The 22594-nt window shown below is 49.1% G+C and overlaps 1 protein-coding gene across 1 annotated transcript; it reads left to right on the forward strand.

Annotated features, from left to right (window-relative positions):
* Positions 1 to 349: 349 nt before the first annotated feature.
* Positions 350 to 11460, forward strand: PHB (prohibitin). The gene is made up of 7 exons (XM_041726556.1): positions 350 to 426; positions 2080 to 2194; positions 3874 to 4035; positions 6236 to 6378; positions 6541 to 6657; positions 8898 to 8993; positions 10317 to 11460. The coding sequence occupies exons 2-7, from the start codon at positions 2107 to 2109 to the stop codon at positions 10527 to 10529; spliced, it is 819 nt and encodes a 272-aa protein (XP_041582490.1). The 5' UTR covers positions 350 to 426; positions 2080 to 2106; the 3' UTR covers positions 10530 to 11460.
* The last annotated feature ends 11134 nt before the right edge of the window (positions 11461 to 22594 follow it).

The raw sequence follows: 22594 nt of genomic DNA on the forward strand, positions 1-22594 counted from the left end.
AGCCGTAAACCTGTCCCAGCCCATCCCTGCCGCCACCATCCGCTTGCCCAGCGACTCTTCCGAGGGCCCTAAGGTCCACCTCCCTGCAGGCTCTAGCACAGGTTCAGGACGGGCACGTGCATTTATCCCCAAAAAACTACAGCCCCCAAAAGGCTTTGCGACAACCTTTCAACGTTACCCACCAGAGAGGAAAGGCTTTCCAGCGCGGGCCCGACATTAAATGGCTCTTTGGGAATTGTAGTTCATTTGCGAAGACCAGGTGAACCAGGGTGAGGCCGCAAGCCACCCTTCCCAGAATGCACAGCGCTCTTTCCCACCAATCGGAGGCCCGGATCTTGGAAGGGGGCGGGGAAGGGAAGGGGGCTGCCCAGCGCATGCGCGGTACGTGTGGCTGGGGAATTCATGTGGAGGTCAGAGTGGAAGCAGGTGAGAATGGAGGGAACGCGTTCTGCTGGTGTTCGGGCGCCTCTGCATCTCCGCTCTGCGTTCCCATTCGCAATTTGGGCGGGCAGGATGCGTGCGTCGGTCTGCCTCGCGTCGGAGGGGAGGGGGGTGAGCCCGGGACGAGCCAGGAATTGCGTCGTGTAAGGGAGGCGTGCATGGGGGCGGGGTGAGGAATAATCCAGAAGCTGTTGGAAATGGAAAAGCTGAGAGGTCCGAACTGTGTGTCCTGGCCTCAGGTTAGGAACAGTGAAGTACACCGGGAGCGATCAAGAAAGCCTCAGACCTGAGAGGGAGGGAGGGGGAGGATTTGAATCTAAGTGGACGACGACGCTGGGGCGGGGCACTAATAAAGTTGTGTGCGGGAGTAGATTGAAGTTAGGTCCGTCGTGACCTTAGCCCCGCCCTCCCACTTCTTCCCGGCTTCTCCCTTGCAGTGCAACTCTGGAGAGCCTTTTTGCCCCATTGGTTCTTCCGATATCTTGGTCCCAGGATGCTCCCCAGATCCTGCTACCATCATAGTAAATCATTCTTTTTTTTTTTCTTCCCAAGACTTTAATTTATTTATTCATGGGACACGCACAGAGAGAAGCAGAGACACAGGCAGAGGGAGAAGTAGGCTCTCTGCAGAGAGCCTGGTGCGGGACTGGATCCCAGGACCCCGGGATCATGACTTGAGCCAAAGGTAGACGCTCAACCAGTGAGCCCCCCAGGTACCCCATGGCAGGTCATTCCTAATACTGGAGCCGAGAAACACAGTATGGAGAGTTAAGTCAAACCTACCCTAGACTTAGACCTCCAGGTTCTAGTCCTGGTTCCACCACGAAATGGCTTTGTGATCTTCCGCTTATCTTGTAAGTTTGCTGTGTGCCTCGGTTTCCTCATCTGTCATAACCTGCTTCATAGGGTTTGGTGTGAGGATTAAATAATTGCCATTAGAAGACTGCCTCCTGGTATTAAAGGTAGCTGCTAGTGTCACTTATGCTGTTGGAATCACCATGTAGCATATTCTTTGAGTTACTTTTCCAAACCAGAATTGCACAGACCCTACCATATACAACCTTCGTCTTGGGGCCCACTTGTCCAGGAAGTGGAAGGGTGGTTGAGTGTGGTGTGAAATTCTCTGTGGGTAGCAAGCCCATACCTCATTCCTGTTATTGAATCAAGTGCCCCAGACCCCTTTTCCTTAGTGGTAGAAAAAGAAGAAAGAAATGGAAAAATTTTGAAAGCAGAGGAATTAATACTGCACTTTTCCAAGCTGTAGAGTTATTTATTAGATGTCCCTCCATGCGAGATTTAGAGCTTTGAAGAATGGGGAAATAGGGGCACCTAGGTGGCTCTGTTGGTTAAGGGTCTGCCTTCAGCTCAGGTCATGATCCCAGAGTCTTGGGTTCGAGCCCTGCATTGGGCTCCCTGCTCAGCAGGGAGCCTGCTTCTCCCTCTTCCTCTGACTGCCGCTCTGCACAATTGTGCACGTGGTTCTCTCTCTCTGTCAAATAAATTCTTTAAAAAAAAAAAAAAAAAGTGGGGAAATAAATAGCCAGTTTGAGAAGTGAATATGGTGTCTCGGGGCTTTCTCTTAGAATTTTGAGATCAAGATGTTTTGTTTGTTTTGTTTGTTTTGTTTTGATCCCATAGGTGTGAGTGGGTCCAGCAGAAGGAGATATGGCTGCCAAAGTGTTTGAGTCCATTGGCAAGTTCGGCCTGGCCTTAGCTGTTGCAGGAGGAGTGGTGAACTCTGCTTTGTATAATGGTGAGGTACTGGGCGGGGGGGGGGGGGGGGGGGGGGGGGTCACTGCCCTTTGTCGGAGGATTTCTATTGGCCTGCACAGCCGATGTGACACTCCTGGTGCCCACCACTGTCTGTGAATATGTTTGTGACCCAAAGGATCACCTGCTGCCATCCCACACCATATGGTTGCATTGTCACTTGAGCCTCTGTCCTGTAGCCATTGGTTCTCTCACAGCCTCTCTTCCCAAAGAGCTTCCCAGCTTACTTGTTGGTTAAACATTCCCAGTTGTTCTTACAGGTTTGAAGTGATGCTGCAGCACAATGTCAGGATCTCACTGGTGTGAGGATTAAATAATTGCTGGCTGGGATCCCTGGGTGGCGCAGCGGTTTAGCGCCTGCCTTTGGCCCAGGGCGCGATCCTGGAGATCCGGGATCGAATCCCACGTCGGGCTTCCGGTGCATGGAGCCTGCTTCTCCCTCTGCCTGTGCCTCTGCCTCTCTCTCTCTCTCTCTCTCTCTCTCTCTCTCTGTGACTATCATAAAATAAAATAAAATAAAATAAAAATAAATAAATAAATATTTGCTGGCTAAATTAAATAGATTAAATAATCTCACTGGCTAGCTGAAATGGAGATCTCATGTATCCCCTTCTGCTTTGTGTGGTCACCTTTGGTGACCTTACCTGAGCAGGAACTTTTGCTCTGCTGCATTTGGATCATTCCAGACAAAATACCTGCATTGTCCAGCCTTTTTTTTTTTTTTTTTTTTTTTTTTTTTTAAGATTTAATTTATTCATGAGAAACACAGAGAGAGAGAGAGGCAGAGACACAGGCGGAGGGAGAAGCAGGCTCCATGCAGGGAGCCTGATGCAGGACTTGATCCCAGGCCTCCAGGGTCATGCCCTGGGCCGAAGGTGGCACCAAACCTCTGAGCAACCTGGGCTGCCCATTGCCCAGCTTTTAATAGTGAGGCAGGAGCTTAAGCTGACTTTTCTTCTGTGACCTTAGGCAAGCCATTTCCCTCTCTCTAGATCTCAGCTTCTTTGGTCAAACAGTAAGACTGAACTGGTTTTACCTCTAAGACCGCTTCCAACTCATATTTTCTGACTTTCATGGTTGGGAAGCAGCAGTAGATCTGCCTCACGTGTGACTGTCTGGCAAGAGGAAGATTACTTTTCAGAGTGAAGATATTTGGAGCAACTCTGAAGTCTAATAAGGCAGAGACAGCAGCTGACAAGAAAAGCTTACTTGGTTTAAGTGGCACAGCTCTGTGCTCTGTGCTATCTTTGTAGCCACTCTGCACAACTAGACAGTAGTCACCATCATTAATTTCTTTCTGAATCAAAAGAACAGCTCTATAATCCCTTAAAACCTGAGAGAAACCAAGCTCTTGGAAAGAGTGGGACCTTCTGCATTTTAGGATTTCCATGGTGAGGGTGCTTCTTCTGGGAACACTGGCTTAAAAGGATGCTGAAGAATAGATCCTATTACCAGAGTCCTTGGAGAGACATTGGGATAGGAGGAGGGGATTGCTGAGTTTTGTAGCTATTTAGAAGCTGCTAGAGATCAGAAGTGCGAGAAGACAGCAGGAGAGGGGAGAGTTAATAAATAATCGGAAAGCACCAAAGAGTTTTCAAAGAGAGGCTTTTTGGTTAAAAGGTGAAGGGATTTTTCTGACTTGTCATTATCCTTCATTCCTAGTGGACGCTGGCCACAGAGCTGTCATCTTTGACCGGTTCCGTGGAGTACAGGACATTGTGGTAGGAGAAGGGACTCACTTTCTCATCCCTTGGGTACAGAAACCTATTATCTTTGATTGCCGCTCTCGACCACGTAATGTGCCAGTAATCACTGGTAGCAAAGGTGAGTCTTGTGTGTGGGTCACACAAAGTAGAGTGTGTGAAAGGGTTGCTATAGGATCCAGAAGAAGCTGAGCCTCACCTAATAAGAATTCCTTGCATATTTTTCCTAGAAAAGGTTAGCGCAGGTTCATAGGAATATATGTTTAAGGCACATGCACAGACAGCTGTACACATTTAGAGAAATACACAGAAGTATATTTCAAGAGGTATGTAGTGTTCCAGATTCAAAGAAATCTAGAAGTGCCTCTGCACCCTCAGTCGACCCTTCCTGTCAGTTCTCATACCCCAGAGTAACTATGTAAACCAGGCTCCAGCCATTCTGTGTGCCTTCATTGCCAACCTGCACTTTGCCTTGTTCTCCGAGGCCTCTGTCTCCAGCGTGCTGGCTTCACACTGTTATCTCTTTTTTTTTTTTTTTTTTTTTTAATTTTAAACAGAGGGTGAGAGAGAATCTTAAGCAGGTTCCATGCCCAGTGGGGAGCCCAGAACAGGGCTGGATCCCATGACCCTGAGATCATGGCCTGAGCTGAAATGAAGAGTAAGCCGCTCAACTGGCTGAGCCACCCGGGTACCTCTCACCCTGTTGTCTCATAGGCAGGGACCTGAGTCCCTGAGAGCAGTCTCCTGGTGGCTGACATGCCACTGTATTCCCAGTGAGCCTAAAATGAAGAGCCGTCCCCATTCTCCCACCGTCCTACAGAAAGAGGTACACAGGCAATAAACGGATTAGCAGACACTGGGCTCAGTGACATTTCTGTGCAGCAAGATGCGAGGGTTGTGTAGATGTTGGTTTAGTATCTCGCTAACATCTGATGCCTTTGGTGCTATTCTCTGGAAGATGTGTGCTTACAGTGACCATGCCTGCTTTTGTGCTGGGTTGCATGGTGGGGGTGGTTCAAAGATAACTGAAGCAGGAGCCTCTGGGAGCTCAGTTTTGCTAGCGATGTAGACGTGAACAAGGAGTTATAGTAATTGAAGTGAGTTCTACAGCCAAGGACGTGGGGCCAAGAGAAGCAGAGAAGAGAGCAATTAGCTCCCACAGGTGGCCGCACAGGCTCCTGGGAGGAACTTAGTTTGAGCTGGGACTTTAGTAAGAGATGCGTGTCAAGCAAAAGAGGGGACAGGTAAGTTAGCATTGCACAACCTGGCCTGTAGCTCCTGGCCCGTCAGGAGTCTGGCTTGCCTCCCATAAGAGATCAAAGGTGGGGTGAGGTTAATCGAGAAAAATAAAAATTTAACTGAAAAGCATAGTTCTAAACTTGGCACCTCTTCAGGATTGCTTTCCCTGCTATTTTACAACTGTTGTAAGGATACATTACTTCCTTGACTTCAAAACTGTTGATATGAATTTCCAGAAATCAGGAACTAGTGTGTCTGCATTTCGCACTTTTCTGGGTGCCTGGTTCAGAACTATGCAGTGGGCACTTGGTCCATATCTTTGATGACTGCAAGCGCATTGACTGTGCTTTAGCCTCAGGCAGGCCTGAATAGTCAGGGGAAGTAATTAATGTCGTTCACCCTCCTCCTTCTCCTTTGCTTGGGACAAGTAATGAGAAGCATGCTCCAGATGAGTCTGATAACCCCTTAACATCTGTTGCACATTTGACATGGTGCTGTTATATCTCATTTCTCCTTCACTTTCCTCCCAATGTTCCTGGAAGGCAGATGACACCAGGAAATGTCAGGGGGGTGTGGGGAGGCAATAAGCTGAGATTGGCTAAGTCTTAGGTCACGTAATTAGTAAACAGCAGGGTAGGACTGCAGCCCAGGCCTTTGGACTGCTGGTCCAGCCAGAGTGAACTGTTTCTGCTGGACCCATGATAACCTCTCCAAGACATACTTCTGACTGGGGCCTTGGAAAGGCTTCACCAAATATTCTTGGTATTGGCTTGTTTTCTTAAAACATGCTATTTCAAACATCCCATGGTACAAATCAGACAAGTAAGCTGTATTGCTTCTATCAGAGCAGCAGGAGAAGACCTACTGAAAGCTGTCTTCACCATAAACCTTTAAGAATTCTTAACTCTGGTGCTCTGCTGAGTCCCTATGCACAGAAGCTATGCATAGGGACTCCTGCCCTCTAGGGTCTTAAAATCAACAACTTTACTTTGCAAATTATAGCAAATTTAGCATAGGAGAGGTCATCTGGAAGCCCACTGTGGTTTTAATTTGTAACTCCAGCATTTGTCCCCTACCCTAAGATTTACAGAATGTCAACATCACCCTGCGCATCCTTTTCCGACCAGTCGCCAGCCAGCTTCCTCGCATCTTCACCAGCATTGGGGAGGACTATGATGAGCGGGTGCTACCGTCTATTACTACAGAGATCCTCAAGTCGGTGGTGGTGAGTGACAGGGCCTCAGCCTGGAGCCTAGAGCCCAGACCCTAAGAGATAGGTGGCAGGAAGAGTGTGGCAGTGGGTAGGTTGGCATGTGGCATGCAGTACTTTTCCTGGCCTTTCTGCTTCATCATCCTGACTGGCTCCTCTGCCCTTCTTTGGAACCAGGCTCGCTTTGATGCTGGAGAACTGATCACCCAGAGAGAGCTGGTCTCCAGACAGGTGAGCGATGACCTTACAGAGCGAGCAGCAACCTTTGGGCTCATCCTGGATGACGTGTCCTTGGTAAGATCCTTGGGGAGCCTGGGAGCAAGGGGCTGTGGTTCTTGTTCAGGCGCTTGGCTCCATTTCTGTGTGGACGCTAATGGTCCTGCCTTCTATTTTCCTAGATGTGAGACTCAAAACATGGAAACTTCTTGACTATGAGACAGTCTCCTTGGGTTTGTTTTCAGATGAAGGTTCTTTTGCTTCCCCTCTACCACACACATTTCTCTTTTGACTTCTAACCCTACCTGACTTAGGGTCCTTAACCACTAGATTTTTCACCTTCCCAACGCTATGAGTGTGTTCTCTGGAGCATGCTAGGAAGTAATGTCGTTAACCCTGTTTGATGCAAGAAGAAACTGCCTGAGGAGGCTAGAGAGGACTCAGAGAGTCCTCTTCCCTGGTGCAGACCTCCCAGCCTGACTCCTGAGAATTTCCTAACACTTAGAGTCTGAAGCTCAGCAGAGTGACCTCTGGAAACCCCTGGTGAAAGGTGATAGAGTGTAAATGAGTGGTTCTACTCCCCCAAAGCTGGTGTGAGGGGCAAGGGGCATCTCTGAGGTGTAAGCGAGCCTCTGGAGATTATATAGTGTATATATTTATAGGACGTTGAATGCCATAACTCAGACAGAAAACAATACAGGCAGGATAGCATTTCAGATCAAGGAGGGTGAGAGGAAGGGGTCGTGTTTCTGGATTCTCTGGGAAAAATCATTTGGAGTGATTTGTTCAGGTAGTGAGGTAGAGTGTTTCCTGTTGGTTCTCCTGTGCATCGCTAGGGAAAGGCACCATTTCCCCCCACAGCATCTGTGCAGCTGTTTAAACAGTCCTGCTCCATAACACCCAGCACTGACCCACAGGGTGCTGCTCCACCTCACGTCAGTGATCACCAGCGGTAGTGGTTGTGGCGGCCACAGAAGGACTGATGGGCTCCCTCTACTGGCAAGATGCCAGGCTGCAGCCATTTGGCTCTAATGAGCAATTCCTCAGGCTGCTCTTCCACTCACTGTTAACCTAAACAGGTTGACTGTGAGAAAATGCTAAGTAAAAACCTACGGAGAAGCTTGGCATTTTGCTAGACTTTAACCACATACTCTATTCTGGGGAAATGTGGGCTGACCACAAGAAACCATATCTAAGAGGTATGAGAAGAAAATCAGATTTCATGGGGAATTTGCTGCCCTCACCTGGCCCTTTTAGAAAGAAACTTTATTTCTTAATTACACATTTCATTTTTCACTCTCAGGACTGTAGTTTCTTCCCCAGACTTTGAACACGAGTCCAGAAATGGGACAGGCAAAGTAGAACAGCTGCAGTTTAAGAATGAGGCATGATAAAAGTTGTGGAAGACAGACTAGGATTTACTCCTGAGAAGTTTTGAGCTGCTTATGTTTCTTTTCTTTTTTTTAAAGCAAACTTTGGGAGGGTCAGGGAAGAGAGAGAAGGCAAATAGATTTGATAGCAAAACCAATACTATCCTTCCCTTCACTTCTTCCTTTTTAATAAAAAGTTGGATAAATGAGTAAGTTGCTCTATACCAGGCATCAGGAGTTGAGCTCTATCCCATTTCCACTGTCACTGTGGACTATCACCAAGTCTCAGTGGTATATGTTAGTAGGGAAGGTCTGTGGGTAGTCAGAGTTGTAAACCCTCACCCTAAGCAATAGTTTTCCCTGCTTTCCCTCTTAAACCCTTTACCAGAAGCACTCACACATGGGGAATACCATGATTTGCGTTCCACCTTCTCTCATCCTCTTCCTGTTTTGTGGTGGGGCTGCTATGAGAAAGAAGTGGACTGGTTAAGCCATAAGTAGAGAGCATCACGCCCTAGAATCCCTGAGAACCAGCTGTGTCCTTCCCTCTCAGGGGCTCAGTTTTCCATCTGGCCTCTCTGGAGGCTCCAAACAGGCCATCAAAGGACTTTGGATGAGCACTAGTTAGAGGCGGGGGTCCTAGAACCCACAGTCTCCTCCCCTTGGGAGGTGGTCGATTGAGCAGGTACCTTCTGGTGCCCAGGGGCTCTTTTCTGCTTGAGATCTCCACACTGCGGACGACAGAATGATGTGAGGGGAGCTGAGGCTTCTGGGGTGTGAACTGAGTTTGGACACGGATGTGTAGGTGGAAGGGTGTTCTGGCCTCACAGAGGCCTCCAGCTGCTAGAGCCATTCCTGGCCTCTTCCGTCCAGCGGCCATGGGGGCCTCGCAACAGTACTGCCCGAGCAATTACACGGCCTCATCTCGCGCACTCTCCCTCCCCTTAGACGCATCTGACCTTCGGGAAGGAGTTCACAGAAGCAGTAGAAGCCAAACAGGTGGCTCAGCAGGAAGCAGAGAGAGCCAGATTTGTGGTGGAAAAGGTGAGCGTTCAACCAGATGGCAGGAGCCTCTCTCCCCTTTCTCCTGTGCTCGGCCTCCCGGTTTGCTGGGTGGCCTAGAAATTCATCATCTGTCATCTCTTCTTCCGGGATCATCGGAAGGGGATGGTAGGGACCGTACTCCTACAATTGGTTCCAGAGTCTTTGGGGGCTAGTCAGGGATATGTGAAGTTATGTTCCTAAATCACCGAAGGGTCATTTTTCTTCCACTTCCCGAAGATCAAAAACACTCTCCTGCAAATAAAAATGTTTTCTCCTGGAATATTTTCAGCTTCACTGAGAAATCATTTTTAACCATAGTTACACAGTGAAAGCTGACAGCGGGAAAGGATCAAACGTTGCACCAGATGCACTATCGTCACTGGATTTTTTTTCAAGCACTAAATCCATCCAGATGTGGCAGAGTGTGATGGGACACGATGTATTTGTATAGCAGCCTGGTCTTGTGGTCTCTGCAAAAGTGTATTCATTTCTTGCTGTCCCTTCTCCCCACTACTAGCTTCTCTCGGGTTCGTTCTAATCCAGGAACCCTTAGTCCTTTGAAGCAGGAAAAAGAGCAATATATGAGTGGCCAACATTTAATTTTAGAGAATGTAAACTCTGTGCAGGCAGGGACTTTCTTGGGTTTTTTCTTTTCTCTCTGACTCCAGAGCCTAGAACATGTCTAAGATTGTACCTGGGAATACCTAATAGCTGCTCAGTTAACATTTGTTGCTACTGTATCCTCCTCCTGCGACCAAGTCGTGCCTTGCTAAGAGAAGGCATCCTGTTGATACGGGGTAGGGAGAGCCTAGAGCACTCGTTCTCTTCCTGGGATTCCTGGTCAGGAACCAGGTTAGCTTTGGGGCAACTCCAGGGAGCATCACATGTGCCTGCTGCTCCTCAGCTGCTCCGTTTCCTCAAACACGTGTGTTTGACTTGGGACCTGAGGGAAAGGCGAGCCTGAGGATGGATCCTACCTTTTTTCTCTCTCTCCTGTTTTCTTCGGTTTGGATCCTCCTGGCTCAGAGTAAGGTGGCTGAGCCAGATTGCCATTAGTGTTAACAAGGACTTTGAAATAAGGCAGATACTTGCACAGCCAACAGAAATCTGTCCCTGCACTGGAGAGAAGCGGGCATTGCATTGCAGGAAAGAGGAGCGGTGGGTGGACAGTGCTTGTTGAGCTCAGTCTGGAAGAGGTGGAGGTAGAGTCCCAGAGTCCCTGCAGGAGCCCATGAGGATGTATAGCCTGGTCCTCCCAAGGCCGCTGCCTGCCATCCAGCGCCCTAAGGTGTGATCTTGGTCTCCCCCAACCCCGCTTCTTAGGCTGAGCAGCAGAAGAAGGCGGCCATCATCTCCGCCGAGGGCGACTCCAAGGCAGCTGAGCTGATTGCCAACTCGCTCGCCACAGCAGGCGACGGCCTCATCGAGCTGCGCAAGCTGGAGGCTGCAGAGGACATCGCGTACCAGCTGTCACGCTCTCGGAACATCACCTACCTGCCGGCTGGGCAGTCTGTGCTCCTGCAGCTGCCTCAGTGAGCCCTGCCTGGCCTGCCCGTCCTGGGGCCCCCACAGCCCTGACGACTCTTTATACCACCATCCTTCTGCCCCCACCCCAGAAATCACTGTGAAATTTCATGATTGGCTTAAAGTGAAGGAAATAAAAGTGAAATCACTTCAGATCTCTAATCACTATCAGATGAAGCCTTTTCATTGTTCCTATTTCCATCCACTTTTTGATCCACCACCCTCCCCCCCCCCCCCCAAACTGCCAAGTGCCTACATAGCCCAGGGCCGGTTGGCACTTCAGCCTAGGTACTGGCGCTTGGCAGGGGAGGCAGGGCTGTTGCACGCTGGGCCAGGGAACTCAGTGGTTGGCCTGAGCACGCTTATAGCCTCCAGCCTGTCATCCATGCAAGATTTGAAGAAGACAGCACACGCCCCTGAACCAGAAGTGCAGGTCTCTGTGCTTCCCAGAGGTTCTTCACAGACCCAGCTGAAGAGCCGCTGGGAGGGTCAGAGAGGAAGTAATCTGTCTCTCACCATAAGGCTGATTCTCTCTTAACTGCGGGGCCAGCGGAAGCAGGTGTGAACAGCGGGGCACGGACTGAAGCGTCTGCCCCTGTGAAGGTGGGTGGGCCTGATGTGCTGCCCCCCACAGTCCTGCAGCCGGGATGGACTTGGAGAGTGAGCAGGCAAGCCTGGACGCTGACCTGAGTCCTGCTGAAGACTTCCTCTCCACCCCCCACCTCGGTGTCTCAAAATCCCCGACGGAATTCCAGCTTGAAGGATTGCATCCTGCCGAGTCTAAACACGCCTGCCAAAGACGTGTGCGTCCTGCGTTCCTGGCTCCCTTGTTCAGAGACTGCCCTTCCAGAGGGCTCTGTGCCTGGGTTTTGAAGGAAATGGCCGTGGGAAGAAAAAAAATGAGTGTAAACTGCTGTCAATAAATGACACCTAGAACCTTCCAGCTCAGTCTTGGGGGTTTGCTTTCTTGTTCGTCGGAGCCCTGGGATCAGAACAGAGCATTCTAGCAGTTTTGTGTGCACGTGTTTGCATCGCCAGCTGGTACAGAGCCTCCAGCAAGGTAGAAAATGCTTTGGTTTCAGAAAACCTAGCTTTGTGTTGTGTTCCAGATCCGCCCCAGCCTGAAGAAAATCTCCATGGTGTTGGGTAAGGTTTGTCATGAGATGGGTTCTTAGGAGGCCACGTGAATGGAGATGAGTTAACCTTTGCTCTGGCTTTTGGTGCCACTACTCCTCTAACTGGTTGCTGTGGACTTGCCCACCACCTTGTCAGTAATGCCTACCCCTCAAAGGAGGGGAGAGAATGGCACAGGATATGCGTGTGCAGTTGCTTCTGGGGCACACCAGTTTGATTTTTGATGTTCACCAAATGGCTCCAGGTGCTCTGACATGGGTTTATATTGCTTTCTGTTTTGCCTTGATGTAGAAATGATTTGGCATTTGAGGGGACCAACTTGATGGGTTTTGGATGATGGTGAGGGAAAGCAAACCTACCACTGAGAAATGTACCAATCACCCACCTGAAATCCTTTTTGGAACAAGAGGGAAACAGCAGTGCAGTGAGCACTCCGGTGGACTATGCTTTAATCTCTGCGCTCAATTTGATCCCTGGGCTCACCCCCTGGCTGACAGTCTTTAAGAGGACTCTGCAGGCTGGTCTCCGATCTGGATTCACAACCCCTACCCCCAAGTGAGGGCCACGGGTCAGCCAGGAAAGGCAGGGACCCAGTACCCCCATCCCTGCACCTGCTCCCCTCCCAGGGCCTTCCAGTGGGGATGGGGGCGTGAGGGGTGTGTCTAATCCCCTCCCATCCTCCTGGAGCACTCAGACAAGTGTTATGGGCCTGGCTAAATCTCCCACCAAAGCCTGGTCCTGGCACCCGTGAACCCCTGTCTAGCCAACTCCCTCACCTGCCCTGCCACCCTTTATCTCAGGGTGTCTCTTCCTACTTGTTCTTTGCTGTAAGAACAGCAAAGCCTGCAAATGATGAGGTACCTGTACTCAAAGCACAACAAAAACCTGAGCAGGGAGCATAATTTCTCAATAGCTTCCACGCTGCCACCTTCCTCCTTTCCTGCTGTTAATTGCTTTAGACACCCCTGTGGGGGGTTGGGGAGTGAGGGCAGCAAGGGGCAGGGCAAGAGACTTCCTCCTCCCCAGGCCCTTTTTATGTATTTATGTATGTATTTATTTATTTATTTTTAAAGATTTATTTATTCATGAGAGAGACACAGGCTGAGGGAGAAGCAGGCTCCATGCAGGGAGCCTGATGTGGGACTTGATCCCCAGACTCCAGGATCACACCCGGGATGGAAGGCAGGCACTCAACTGCTGAGCTACTCAAGGATCCCCTCTAGGCCCTTTTTAAAAAGAGCAGTTGTGGAAGGAAAAAAAAAAAAAAAAAAGAGCAGTTGTGTTTCTTGCACTAGGCAAGAGATTGGGTTTCCTCCAAGTGCCTGCAGGGGAGCCCTCCACAGCTTTTGGGTCCTCTCTGCCTCGAGGCCAGCCCTTCTAGCTGCAGACAGACCAGGTTCCTGCTGGATTGACCTTTCCTGGCCTGCCTGCCATTTCCTGTTGGGTTGGCCTTTTGCTGGCCTGCTGTGGGTGATGCCACTGGCAGCCCAGGGGCCTCATTCTGCCTTGACTTCCTCCAAGTAATTCTTCCCGTAAATGTTCAAGTGATGTTAACTGGCTCCTCAGCCCCAGAGCCCCCTGACGACCTCTAGGTTTCTTCAGAAGCTGCCACAATGGGCCTCTATCAGCTCGGGATTCTCTGGGCCTTGGATCAAAAGTCATGTCCTGTCCTGGCTGGGGAAGGGCCAGAGTAGGGAGTGCCTTCCTCCTTCCTTTGGTCAGCCTGAATTGCTTCCTTGTTCCAGCACTGAGAGGTCACTTACTAAGAAGGCAGTGGACCCTGGATGGGCAGGAGAGAGAAGGATTCTCAATGGGTTGCCTTTTCCTTACTTCTGCTAGTTTTACACAAATTCTGCCCATGTAGACCGATGGAGGAGTTGCATCTCCAGGTGGGTTGATTTGAAAGGTGGGAAGAGGCAAAGGGAATGTTAGTCAAATCCTGATTTAGCAAATGCTATTCTATTAGGCCATCCCAGCAATCAGCAGGGTGACAAGCTTGTAAGACTTCCCCTTGACCTTTGACATCCACCAATAATTAGTGAGCAAAGCAGCCCACCCTGACTGAAGATTGCTTGGGTGAAAAGGTCTCAAGAGGTTGTAACAGATTTCTCAGCCTCTTAGGCCTTCCATTCATCCTGCACATTGCTCCAAACTTCATTTTTCTAAAGCGGATCTTACCTCCTCCCTGTTGGAAAATGTGCAGAGGCCATTCCTTGCTCATTTCCCAAAGGGCAAGGTCTTGTCCTGGTATTCAAGCCCCTCCATGGTCTGGCTACCGCTGGCTACCTTTCTAATCCAAGAGTTTATAGTTTCCTGCTTGCCTTCACAAACCTACTTAGTGGCTCCAGTGGGCTGGGGGGGGTGTTGAGAATGCCAGCAGCTTCTGGCATTAGGGGAGGACCAGGGGAAGTGGCCAGGATGCTACAAGACCTACTTTGTATGGGACAGACTCATACTATGAAGAATTGCCCCCAAGTAATGCCAATAATACACACACCCTCCCCCCGCATTGAAGACTCATGCCAAACTGAGTTCTTGTCTACGCTGCCCCATATTTTGCCTGCATCCTCTTTACCCAGGGTCCCTTCAACCTGAAGAGCCCTTCCCCCACACATCACAGGTCCAGATAGGCCATCCTCCAATATTTTCTCTTCCATAGAATGTGACTGCGCAGTCCCCTCTGCCCCCTATTCATTACCTCTACCTTGCCTGAATTCCTATCCACATTCCCATGAGGCATTTAGCACTATCCTCATTGGGTGGTAATGTGTGTGTGTGTGTGTGTTCTCTCTCCTACTCTACGTTTTTTAAAGGGCAGGACCTTTATGTGGTTCAACATTCTTCCTTCCTCTGCTTTCCCCCAACCATCCCCTGATCTTTCCCTCAAGTCAAACATGCCTGGCTCTGGGTGGGAGCTTCTGGGTGTTTATCGAAAAAACAGATGGAGGAGTCACCTGCACAGGACTGAGGTTTGCACGGATGGTGGGAAGCCAGGCCCCTGAGCTCTCCTCCCACACCATCCTGTTAAGTTACCTTAAAGCTCATCTGGATCAGTTGCTGGGGATGTAGTACACCAATCCCCCCACTCATGTGCCACCCGGGCTGACTTCCCAGTGTCCTCACTCTCTTGCTTCAAATGGCCTCTGGGTGGGCCTCTCCCTTCACTGCCACATGCCCACAGCTCAGGCTCTCCTGCTTCTGTCTGGAACTCCTCTCACTCTCCCTCCTTCAATCCCTGTCCTTCTTGCTGTCTGGAGCCCAACTTAAAATCCCTCCTTCCCGGAAATTCACTTCTGGCTGACTTGCCCCAGCTTTCCTAGCATATAAGGTCTCCCTTTATAAAAAGAACACTGGGGAAAAAAAAAAAAAAAAAAAAGAACACTGGGGGTGCCTGGGTGGCTCAGTGATTGAGCATCTGCCTTTGGCTCAGATTATGATCCTGGGGTCCTGGGATCAAGTCCCACATTGAGCTCCCTGCAGGGAGCCTGCTTCTCCCTCTGCCTGTGTCTCTGCCTCTCTCTTGTGTGTCTCATAAAATAAATACACAAAATCTTAAAAAAAAAAAAGAATTCAACAAGAAAAAAGTCATGAGGCCTGCCCGAGCTAGTAGAGGCCAGTATGCTCTGGCAAGGCCCGGTGCCCAGAGTTGGAAGAGAGAACATGGAAATGTGCTGTACTGGTGTGGGGCACCCACCTGACAGGTGAAAGAGAACAACTTTGTGGGGGACCCTGGGTGGATGGGGGAGAGGATATCTTTCCAGCACCCTCCACGCAAGCTGCTTTGGAAGAGAGCGAAAAGCCAAAAGGACAAGGCCACTGTGGGGGAGCTGAAAGCTGGTGTCACCCCTGAAGGCTAAGCCAAGCCATCTTAGCCGGAAAAGCCAGGATCGAGCAAAGGCTCGGACCACCTGAGTTTGGCTGAATCAGCAGCAAACCATGCAGGAGTTCGCAAGCCATGCCTGCAGGCTAAGTACAGCCCAACTGTACAACTCACAAGCTAATAGTGGTATTTACACATTTTAAAAAAGATTTTATTTATTTATTCACGAGAGACACAGAGAGGAAGAGACATAGAGGAAGAAGCAGGCTCCCCACAGTTACTTACACTTCTAAATGGTTGGGAAAAGTTCAAAAAAGAAAGACAATTTGGTGACACATGAAAATTATGTAAAATCCAAACTTCAGTGTCTGTAAGTAACGTGTTGTTGGAACATAGCTATGTTCACACACAGGGCTGGAGAGTTCCAGCAGACCCCACACGGCCTGCAAAGCCTCAAGTCTTCACTCTTCTTCCTTTTGCAGGAAAAGTTTGCTGAGCTCTGACTTAGGGGCTTGGACAACATTGGAGAAGAAGAGAAGAACCCTGGGATTTGGAAGTCTCAGGCTGTGGGCTTTAAGTCTGATATGGCATAATTGTCACCAGAGTTCTGGCTGGCGTCCGAGGCTTTGGCAATCTGGAGAGCAAAGTCACACAGGGCCTTGGCACACGGTTTATTTATTTATTTATTTATTTATTTATTTATTTATTTATTTAGATTTTATTTATTGATTCATGAGAGACACAGAGAGAGGCAGAGACACAGGCAGAGGGAGAAGCAGGCTCCCTACAGAGAGTCTCTCCATCTCAGGACCCCTGGGTCAAGCCCTGAGCCAAAGGAAGACACTCAACCACTGAGCCACTCAGGGGCCCCAGCACACAAATTTATAATGCTCACCATTCTCCTTGGCTTGCAATGTTTCTGAACTAGACAGAAGGTGGGAATGGCAGTAGCAAATAGGTGGGAATTAGGAAGGAAGGACCCGATGGTCCCCTAGAGGTCTGAGAATCTCCAGACCTGGGGTAAAAAGCACTTCCTTTCTACCACTTTGCCCTCCAGGAGGGGTTTGCTGCTGGATTGCCCTTCCAAGGCCATGGGAGGCCACAGCTATGAAAGGGAGCCCAGTGCTCAATGACTCCCAGAAACAAGGGCCTCTGGGAGTTTAGCCATTGGGCAGAGAAGTCTCTTGGTTAAGACCACATCTATCCTGCTGGCACCTGGATAGCTCAGTTGCTTAAGTGTCTGCCTCCCGCCTCAGGTCATGATCACGGGGTCCTGGGTTTGAGCCCCATGTTGGGCTCCCTGATCAGTGGGAAGTCTGCTTTTCCTCTCCCTCTGTGTGCTGGCTCTCCCTCTCTTTATAATAAATAAAATCTTTTTTTTAAAGGCCACATCTAACCTGGATAACCAGAGACCCCAAGAGAACTACAGATGCTGGGGCACCTGGGTGGCTCAGTGGTTAAGTGTCTGCCTTTGGCTCAGGTTGTGATCCTGGGGTCCTGGATTCGAGTCCTGCATAGGGCTCTCTGCAGGGAGCCCGCTTCTTCCTCTGCCTGTGTCTCTGCCTCTCTCTCTCTCTCTGTCTCTCATGAATGAATAAATAAAATCCTAAAAAAAAAAAAAAAAGAACTACAGATGTGCCAAACCTAATCTCTACCCAGTGTTCAGCAGCAGATGAGCTTGCCATCTCTAGCCAGCAACTGCTTCTTGTCCTTGATTGCCTTTGCCAACCTCTCAGTGTGAGCATTTCTTTCTTCCATGTCCCTAACCTTCCGCTCTTCAAGATCCTGTCCAAAACTCACTTCCTCAGGGCTCCTTCCTGGTCTGACTCTGCCCCCGCTGAAATTACAACAGTAGAGAAGTGAGCAGAAGACTTTCACATCCTCGGGAACAAGCACTTCATGTAAGTGAGAGGGTTGGGGGGAACTGGCTGACGTCCCACAGGATGCAGGTTGCAAAGCTAGGGGTGGAATTCAGGTCTCCAGACTCTCTGTCTACTGTTCTTTCCATCCCACCTCTAGCTTCTAGGTGTTCTAGATCTGAGGCCCCCTGTCCTGTAAACCCCTATTTGCTGCACTCACAGGTTGGTGAGTGCATGTGAAGTCTTCATCATTTTCACCAGCACACTTTCTTCCTCAGCTAGACTATCACAGGTGAGAGGCAGAGACGATGGGTTTTCTTTTGTGAGGCCCCACAGGCCAACGAACTGCAGTAATCCTGACTGACACAGTGGAACTCTGGGTTGGGCTGGATTTCCCAGATTTCTTGCTCCAGAAGGCAACTCCACTCCCTTTACTGGAAAGACATGGGTTCTATAATTAGAAAGATTTGGAATTAGATTCTGATTCCGCCATTTATTAGCTTGGGAGACCTTCGGTAAATTAAAGACTTCAAGCATCTTTTTTTCCTTAGCAAAAAATTGAGGAAATTGGAGCATCTGGTTGGCACAGTAGAGCATGTGACGTTTTTTTTTTTAGGTAGGCTCCATGCCCAGCATAGAGCCCAATGAGGGACTTGAACTCAAGACCCCAAGATCAAGACCTGAGCTAAAAGTTGGGCACTTAACCAACTGAGCCACCAAGGCACCCCACACATGTGACTCTTGATCTGAGGATCGTGAATGTAAGCCCCACATTGGGTGTAGAGATTACTTAAAAAATAAAAGTAAGGGGTGCCTGGGTGGCTCAGTGGTTGAGCATCTGCCTTTGGCTCAGGTTGTGAGATTCTAGGGTCCTGGGATCAAGTTCTGCATCAGGCTCCCTGCAGGAAGCCTGCTTCTTCCTCTGCCTGTATCTCTGCCTCTCTCTGTGTGTCTCTCGTGAATAAATAAGTAAGATCTTAAAAATAAATAAAATATTTTTTAAAACACGAGAACATGAATATCTACACCACAGTGTTGTGGAGAACTAAATGAGCTGACAGATGTGAAAATGCTTAGCACAGGGCTCAGTGTGCAGTAAGTGCTCAAAATATTCTCATTCCCTTCCCTATTTGTGGTCTAGGGGACAGCCTGCCTCTCCCAATGTCAGAGACCAGGAAACTTCTTTAGAATCCTAAGAGAGAAATGGGCATCTCTGTGCTGCTGATTCAATGTTGGCTGTTGGGGATCCCTGGGTGGCTCAGTGGTTGAGTGTCTGCCTTCCACTCAGGGCATGGTCCTGGAGTCCCAGGATTGAGTCCCATATCGGGCTCCCTGCAGGGAACCTGCTTCTCCCTCCACCTATGTCTCTGTGTCTCTCGTGAATAAATAAAATCTTTTTTAAAAAATGCTGGCTGTTGAGAAGGGAACAGAGGGGCCATCATGGGTCTGGTCTCAGGTTGATTCAAACAAGAAGATGCAGGAGGAGTTGGGTTCGGGGCTACTCCTCCCCGGGAACCCAGATGTCTTGGGATAGGTGGCTTGACCCAGCACTCAGGAAGCTGCATTCGGCCTTTGTTTGAGGGTGAGGGCACAGTCAGCTAGGCAAATGTCCAAGTGCATTTTGTACAAGGGCTCTGTGCTTTATTTTTTTTTAATTTTATTTATTAATGAGAGACACACAGAGAGGCAGAGACACAGGCAGAGGGAGAAGCAGGCTCCCTGCAGGGAGCCCGATGTGGGACTCAATCCCAGGACCCTGGAATCATGCCCTCAGCCGAAGGGGCTCTGTGCTTTAGTCTTTGCGATGCTGCTGTTTGCACAAGTCACTTCAGATTCTCAAGCTCCGTCTTCCCCATCCTTAAAACAACAGCAACTGAGCTTGCAGGAGTGTCAAGCAGGTCCCGGGGCGGGGGGGGGGGGGGGGGGCGTCTGAGTCCCTCCCTCCCCTGCTACAGCCAGAGCAGTGAATATATCCGTCTAACAGGAAGCCCTTAGTCATTGCTGTCATTTGAAGGAAGGGTTCCATGGCTGCAAAAGATTGAAATCCACAGTCCTGGAAGCTCTTGTCAGAGGCTCATCTCCCTTCTGTTTTCAGGCCAGCCTGGGAGGCTATGGCCTCTCTTCTCCACCAGATGGCAGCAACCTGCCTGCTGCGGCAGGTGCCAAGCTTTGCCAAGTACAAGATGTTCAGAAAAAGATTTCAGGGAAGAGACTAGCAGGCTGTCAGCGCCAGCTCTGAGGATAAGTAAATAGGTCGAGGTGACCCTTTGCAGGTGACTTCCTGATATACAACCCCTGGGGCATCTGTGGCTGTAAATATACCAAGTGTCCTTCCCCAACCACCAGCCAAACTGGTGCTACACCTCTTTGCCAGGTGGGAGATTGCCACCCAGCTCAGCTTTACCTCTTTCTTAAACCCAGGAGGCTCCCAAGGAGCTGGGTACTGAGGTCCATCCAGGGAGCTCCCCCAGTTGTTAATGAATTAATGAAACACAAGGGAGACATCAGATTCTCTTTCTGGGGCTCCAGGAGTTTCCTTCCAATTTCTCAAAACACTCATAAGGAGGAGCAAACAGACCTGCGGAAAACAAGTACTACTCCCACAAGTAGCTCCATTCGTGCATCCACCAATGATTGTTGAGTACCTACTGTTCACGGTCCTGGGATTAGAAGATGAATCAGACACAGGTCCTTTATTCAGGGCCTCCTACAACATAGTCCAAATGGCAGGTGATTGGGTCATGTGTATCTAAGTGCCTTACTTATATTGTCTTCTTCTTCCCTTCAGATTTCTCCTCCTTATTGTTTGATTTGAGTCAAAAGTTAAATGATGAAGCCATGAAACTGGGAATGGGGTTGATTGGAAGGAAGCCAGAGACAGCTCAAACGTTGGCCGTAAGGAGTCCCCAGAGTGGAATGAAGGACTGGTGACACTGCCCGTTACTGATGTGTACAGATCTGAAGGCAAAACATTCTTCCCATCTTCTCCCATAAATTTTCCTGGAGAATGTGTGATCTGAGCTCTACCTGCTTCGTTTTGTAAATACATAGTGCCTGATTCTTTCTTTTATTTTTTTTTTGGAACTTTCTTTTATTTTTTTAAGACTTATTTATTTTATTTGAGAGAGTGTGAATGAGAAAGAACGAGAGAACAGAGGGAGAGGAAGAAGCATACTCCCCACTGATCAGGGAGCCTGACGTGGGCCTCAATCCCAGGACCCTGAGATCACGACCTGAGCTGAAGGGAGATGCTTAACTCAGCCACCCAGGTGCCCCTGCCTGAATCTTTAAATTGCCTTAAAAATAATACTTAGGGATGCCTGAGTAGCTCAGTGGTTGAGCGTGTGCCTTTGGCTCAGGGCATGATCCCGGGGTTCCAGGACCAAGCCGTACATTGGGCACCTTGCACGGAGCCTGCTTCTCCTCCATCTCCCTATGTCTCTGCCTCTCTCTGTCTTTCATGAATAAATAAATAAAATCTTTAAAAATAAATAATACTGGGAACCCTGGGTGGCGCAGCGGTTTGGCGCCTGCCTTTGGCCCAGGGCGCGATCCTGGAGACCCAGGATCGAATCCCACGTCCGGCTCCCGGTGCATGGAGCCTGCTTCTCCCTCTGCCTGTGTCTCTGCCTCTCTCTCTCTCTGTGTGACTACCATAAATAAATAAAAATAAATAAATAATACTTAGTGGTTCAATACCTTTTTTTAAGTTTATTTATTATTATTATTAATTTTTTTTTTTTTTTTTTTTTAGAAATCTCTACACCCAACTTGGAGCTCAAACTCACAACCCCAAGATGGAGATTTGCATGCTCTTGTGACAGAGCCAGCCAGGCACCCCAATCCTTTTTTATTTTAAATGATACCGAGACATCTAAAGAAGAAAACAGAATGGACCAGAATTCCATTTCCCATAGGTAGTATTTTTGAAATATATAAGCCTTACTAAAGAATGCAAACAGTACCAAAAGATAAATAATGAAAAGTGAAGCCTTCCCACCACTTTTCTCCCAGGTCCTCTCCTCAAAATAAACACTGTCAGGTTGGTTAAATTTCTTTCCAGAAGAAAAATCATGCATTCTGTGAGTCTATATGAACATGTCCTCTGCTGTTCTAATTACACAAAAGGGATCACACTGTTTTGCACCTTGCAGTTTTCATTTATGGAAATACCTTTGGACATCTTGCCACTGTAGCACATACTAATCCACCCCATTCTCTTGAATGGCTACAGCATTTTCTCTGCTATTGATTTATCATTTTTTGTTGTCACCAGTTGGTTTTTGGAGGACTTGGTGGTGGTTTTCACGTATTTTGCTGTTGCAGACAAAACCACTGTGCATGCTGCCTGATTTTTTTTAAAGGACCTGGTGATCGGTGATCTCTGTACTAGATTTCCCTAGAGGGTGGAAGAGTTGTGCCCAGGGTCCTAGGAAATAATCTTTGAGGTCAGGAGATGGTAATGCTTGAGCCCCACTCCCCCACCTCCACACACACAAGCTGCCCAGAGGCTTTGTGTTATGAATGTGTGACTCTAGCTTTTTTAGGGAAGTTATTACTCCACCTCCTGTCCCTGCTCAGCTGGCATAACTGCTACTGGGCTAGCCATCTGAAGCATGGCCACCCTGGGATACAGTCCCTTCATCTCCCGGCTGTTTGAGGGCTTGCTGGGTTGGTGGATAGGTTCCCTGGCACTCTTGGCTCACTCAGGCCAAAGTTGCTCTGCTTAGCTGGTTGCTCTGCTCAGCTGGTGTTCACGGTTGCACAGGGCTGCTCTGAGATTCACAAACAAACAGGAAGCCAGTCCACTTCCTCCTTGCTGGGGCTGGTCCCCTGTCCTTATCGCCTGTTAGCCCAGAGGGGAAGGGGCAGCTCAGGATTCACAAGGCGGCTTCCTGGCAGAGGTGACAGGGGAATTCTGGGTCCCACTGCCAGAATGGGCTCCCCTTCTCCGTGCTCCTCTGTGCCCAGCTAGCTGGGACAGCCTTATTGAGTTAAATTTAAGCTCAGACCTCTCCCCTTTGGGAAGCCTTTGCTGATAAATCCCACCATGTTTGACTCCCCTACACCGCTTTGTTCTGAGATGGAGTTTTCTTGAACCTGTAGTAAGCAGCAGTCTAGGTGTTTGTGGTGGGAGAGTTTTCTCCCTGAAGGCAACACTGACATACTTTCTTTTGCCTTCTCCCAGTACCCGCCCAGCATGGCTCTCTCTGCCCAAGGGGGACACCCAAGAAATGTTTGTCGACCAGATGACGGACCAACTC

The sequence above is a fragment of the Vulpes lagopus genome, chromosome 12 (genome assembly GCF_018345385.1).
Source record: "Vulpes lagopus strain Blue_001 chromosome 12, ASM1834538v1, whole genome shotgun sequence".
NCBI lineage: Eukaryota > Metazoa > Chordata > Mammalia > Carnivora > Canidae > Vulpes > Vulpes lagopus.

Excerpts from the sequence above, each read along its gene's own strand:
- PHB (XM_041726556.1), top strand. The coding sequence starts at position 2,107 with ATGGCTGCCAAAGTGTTTGAGTCCATTGGCAAGTTCGGCCTGGCCTTA. Across the intron at positions 2,195-3,873 it reads GAACTCTGCTTTGTATAATG|TGGACGCTGGCCACAGAGCT; the intron begins GTGAGGTACTGG and ends CTTCATTCCTAG. Across the intron at positions 6,379-6,540 it reads AGATCCTCAAGTCGGTGGTG|GCTCGCTTTGATGCTGGAGA; the intron begins GTGAGTGACAGG and ends CTTTGGAACCAG.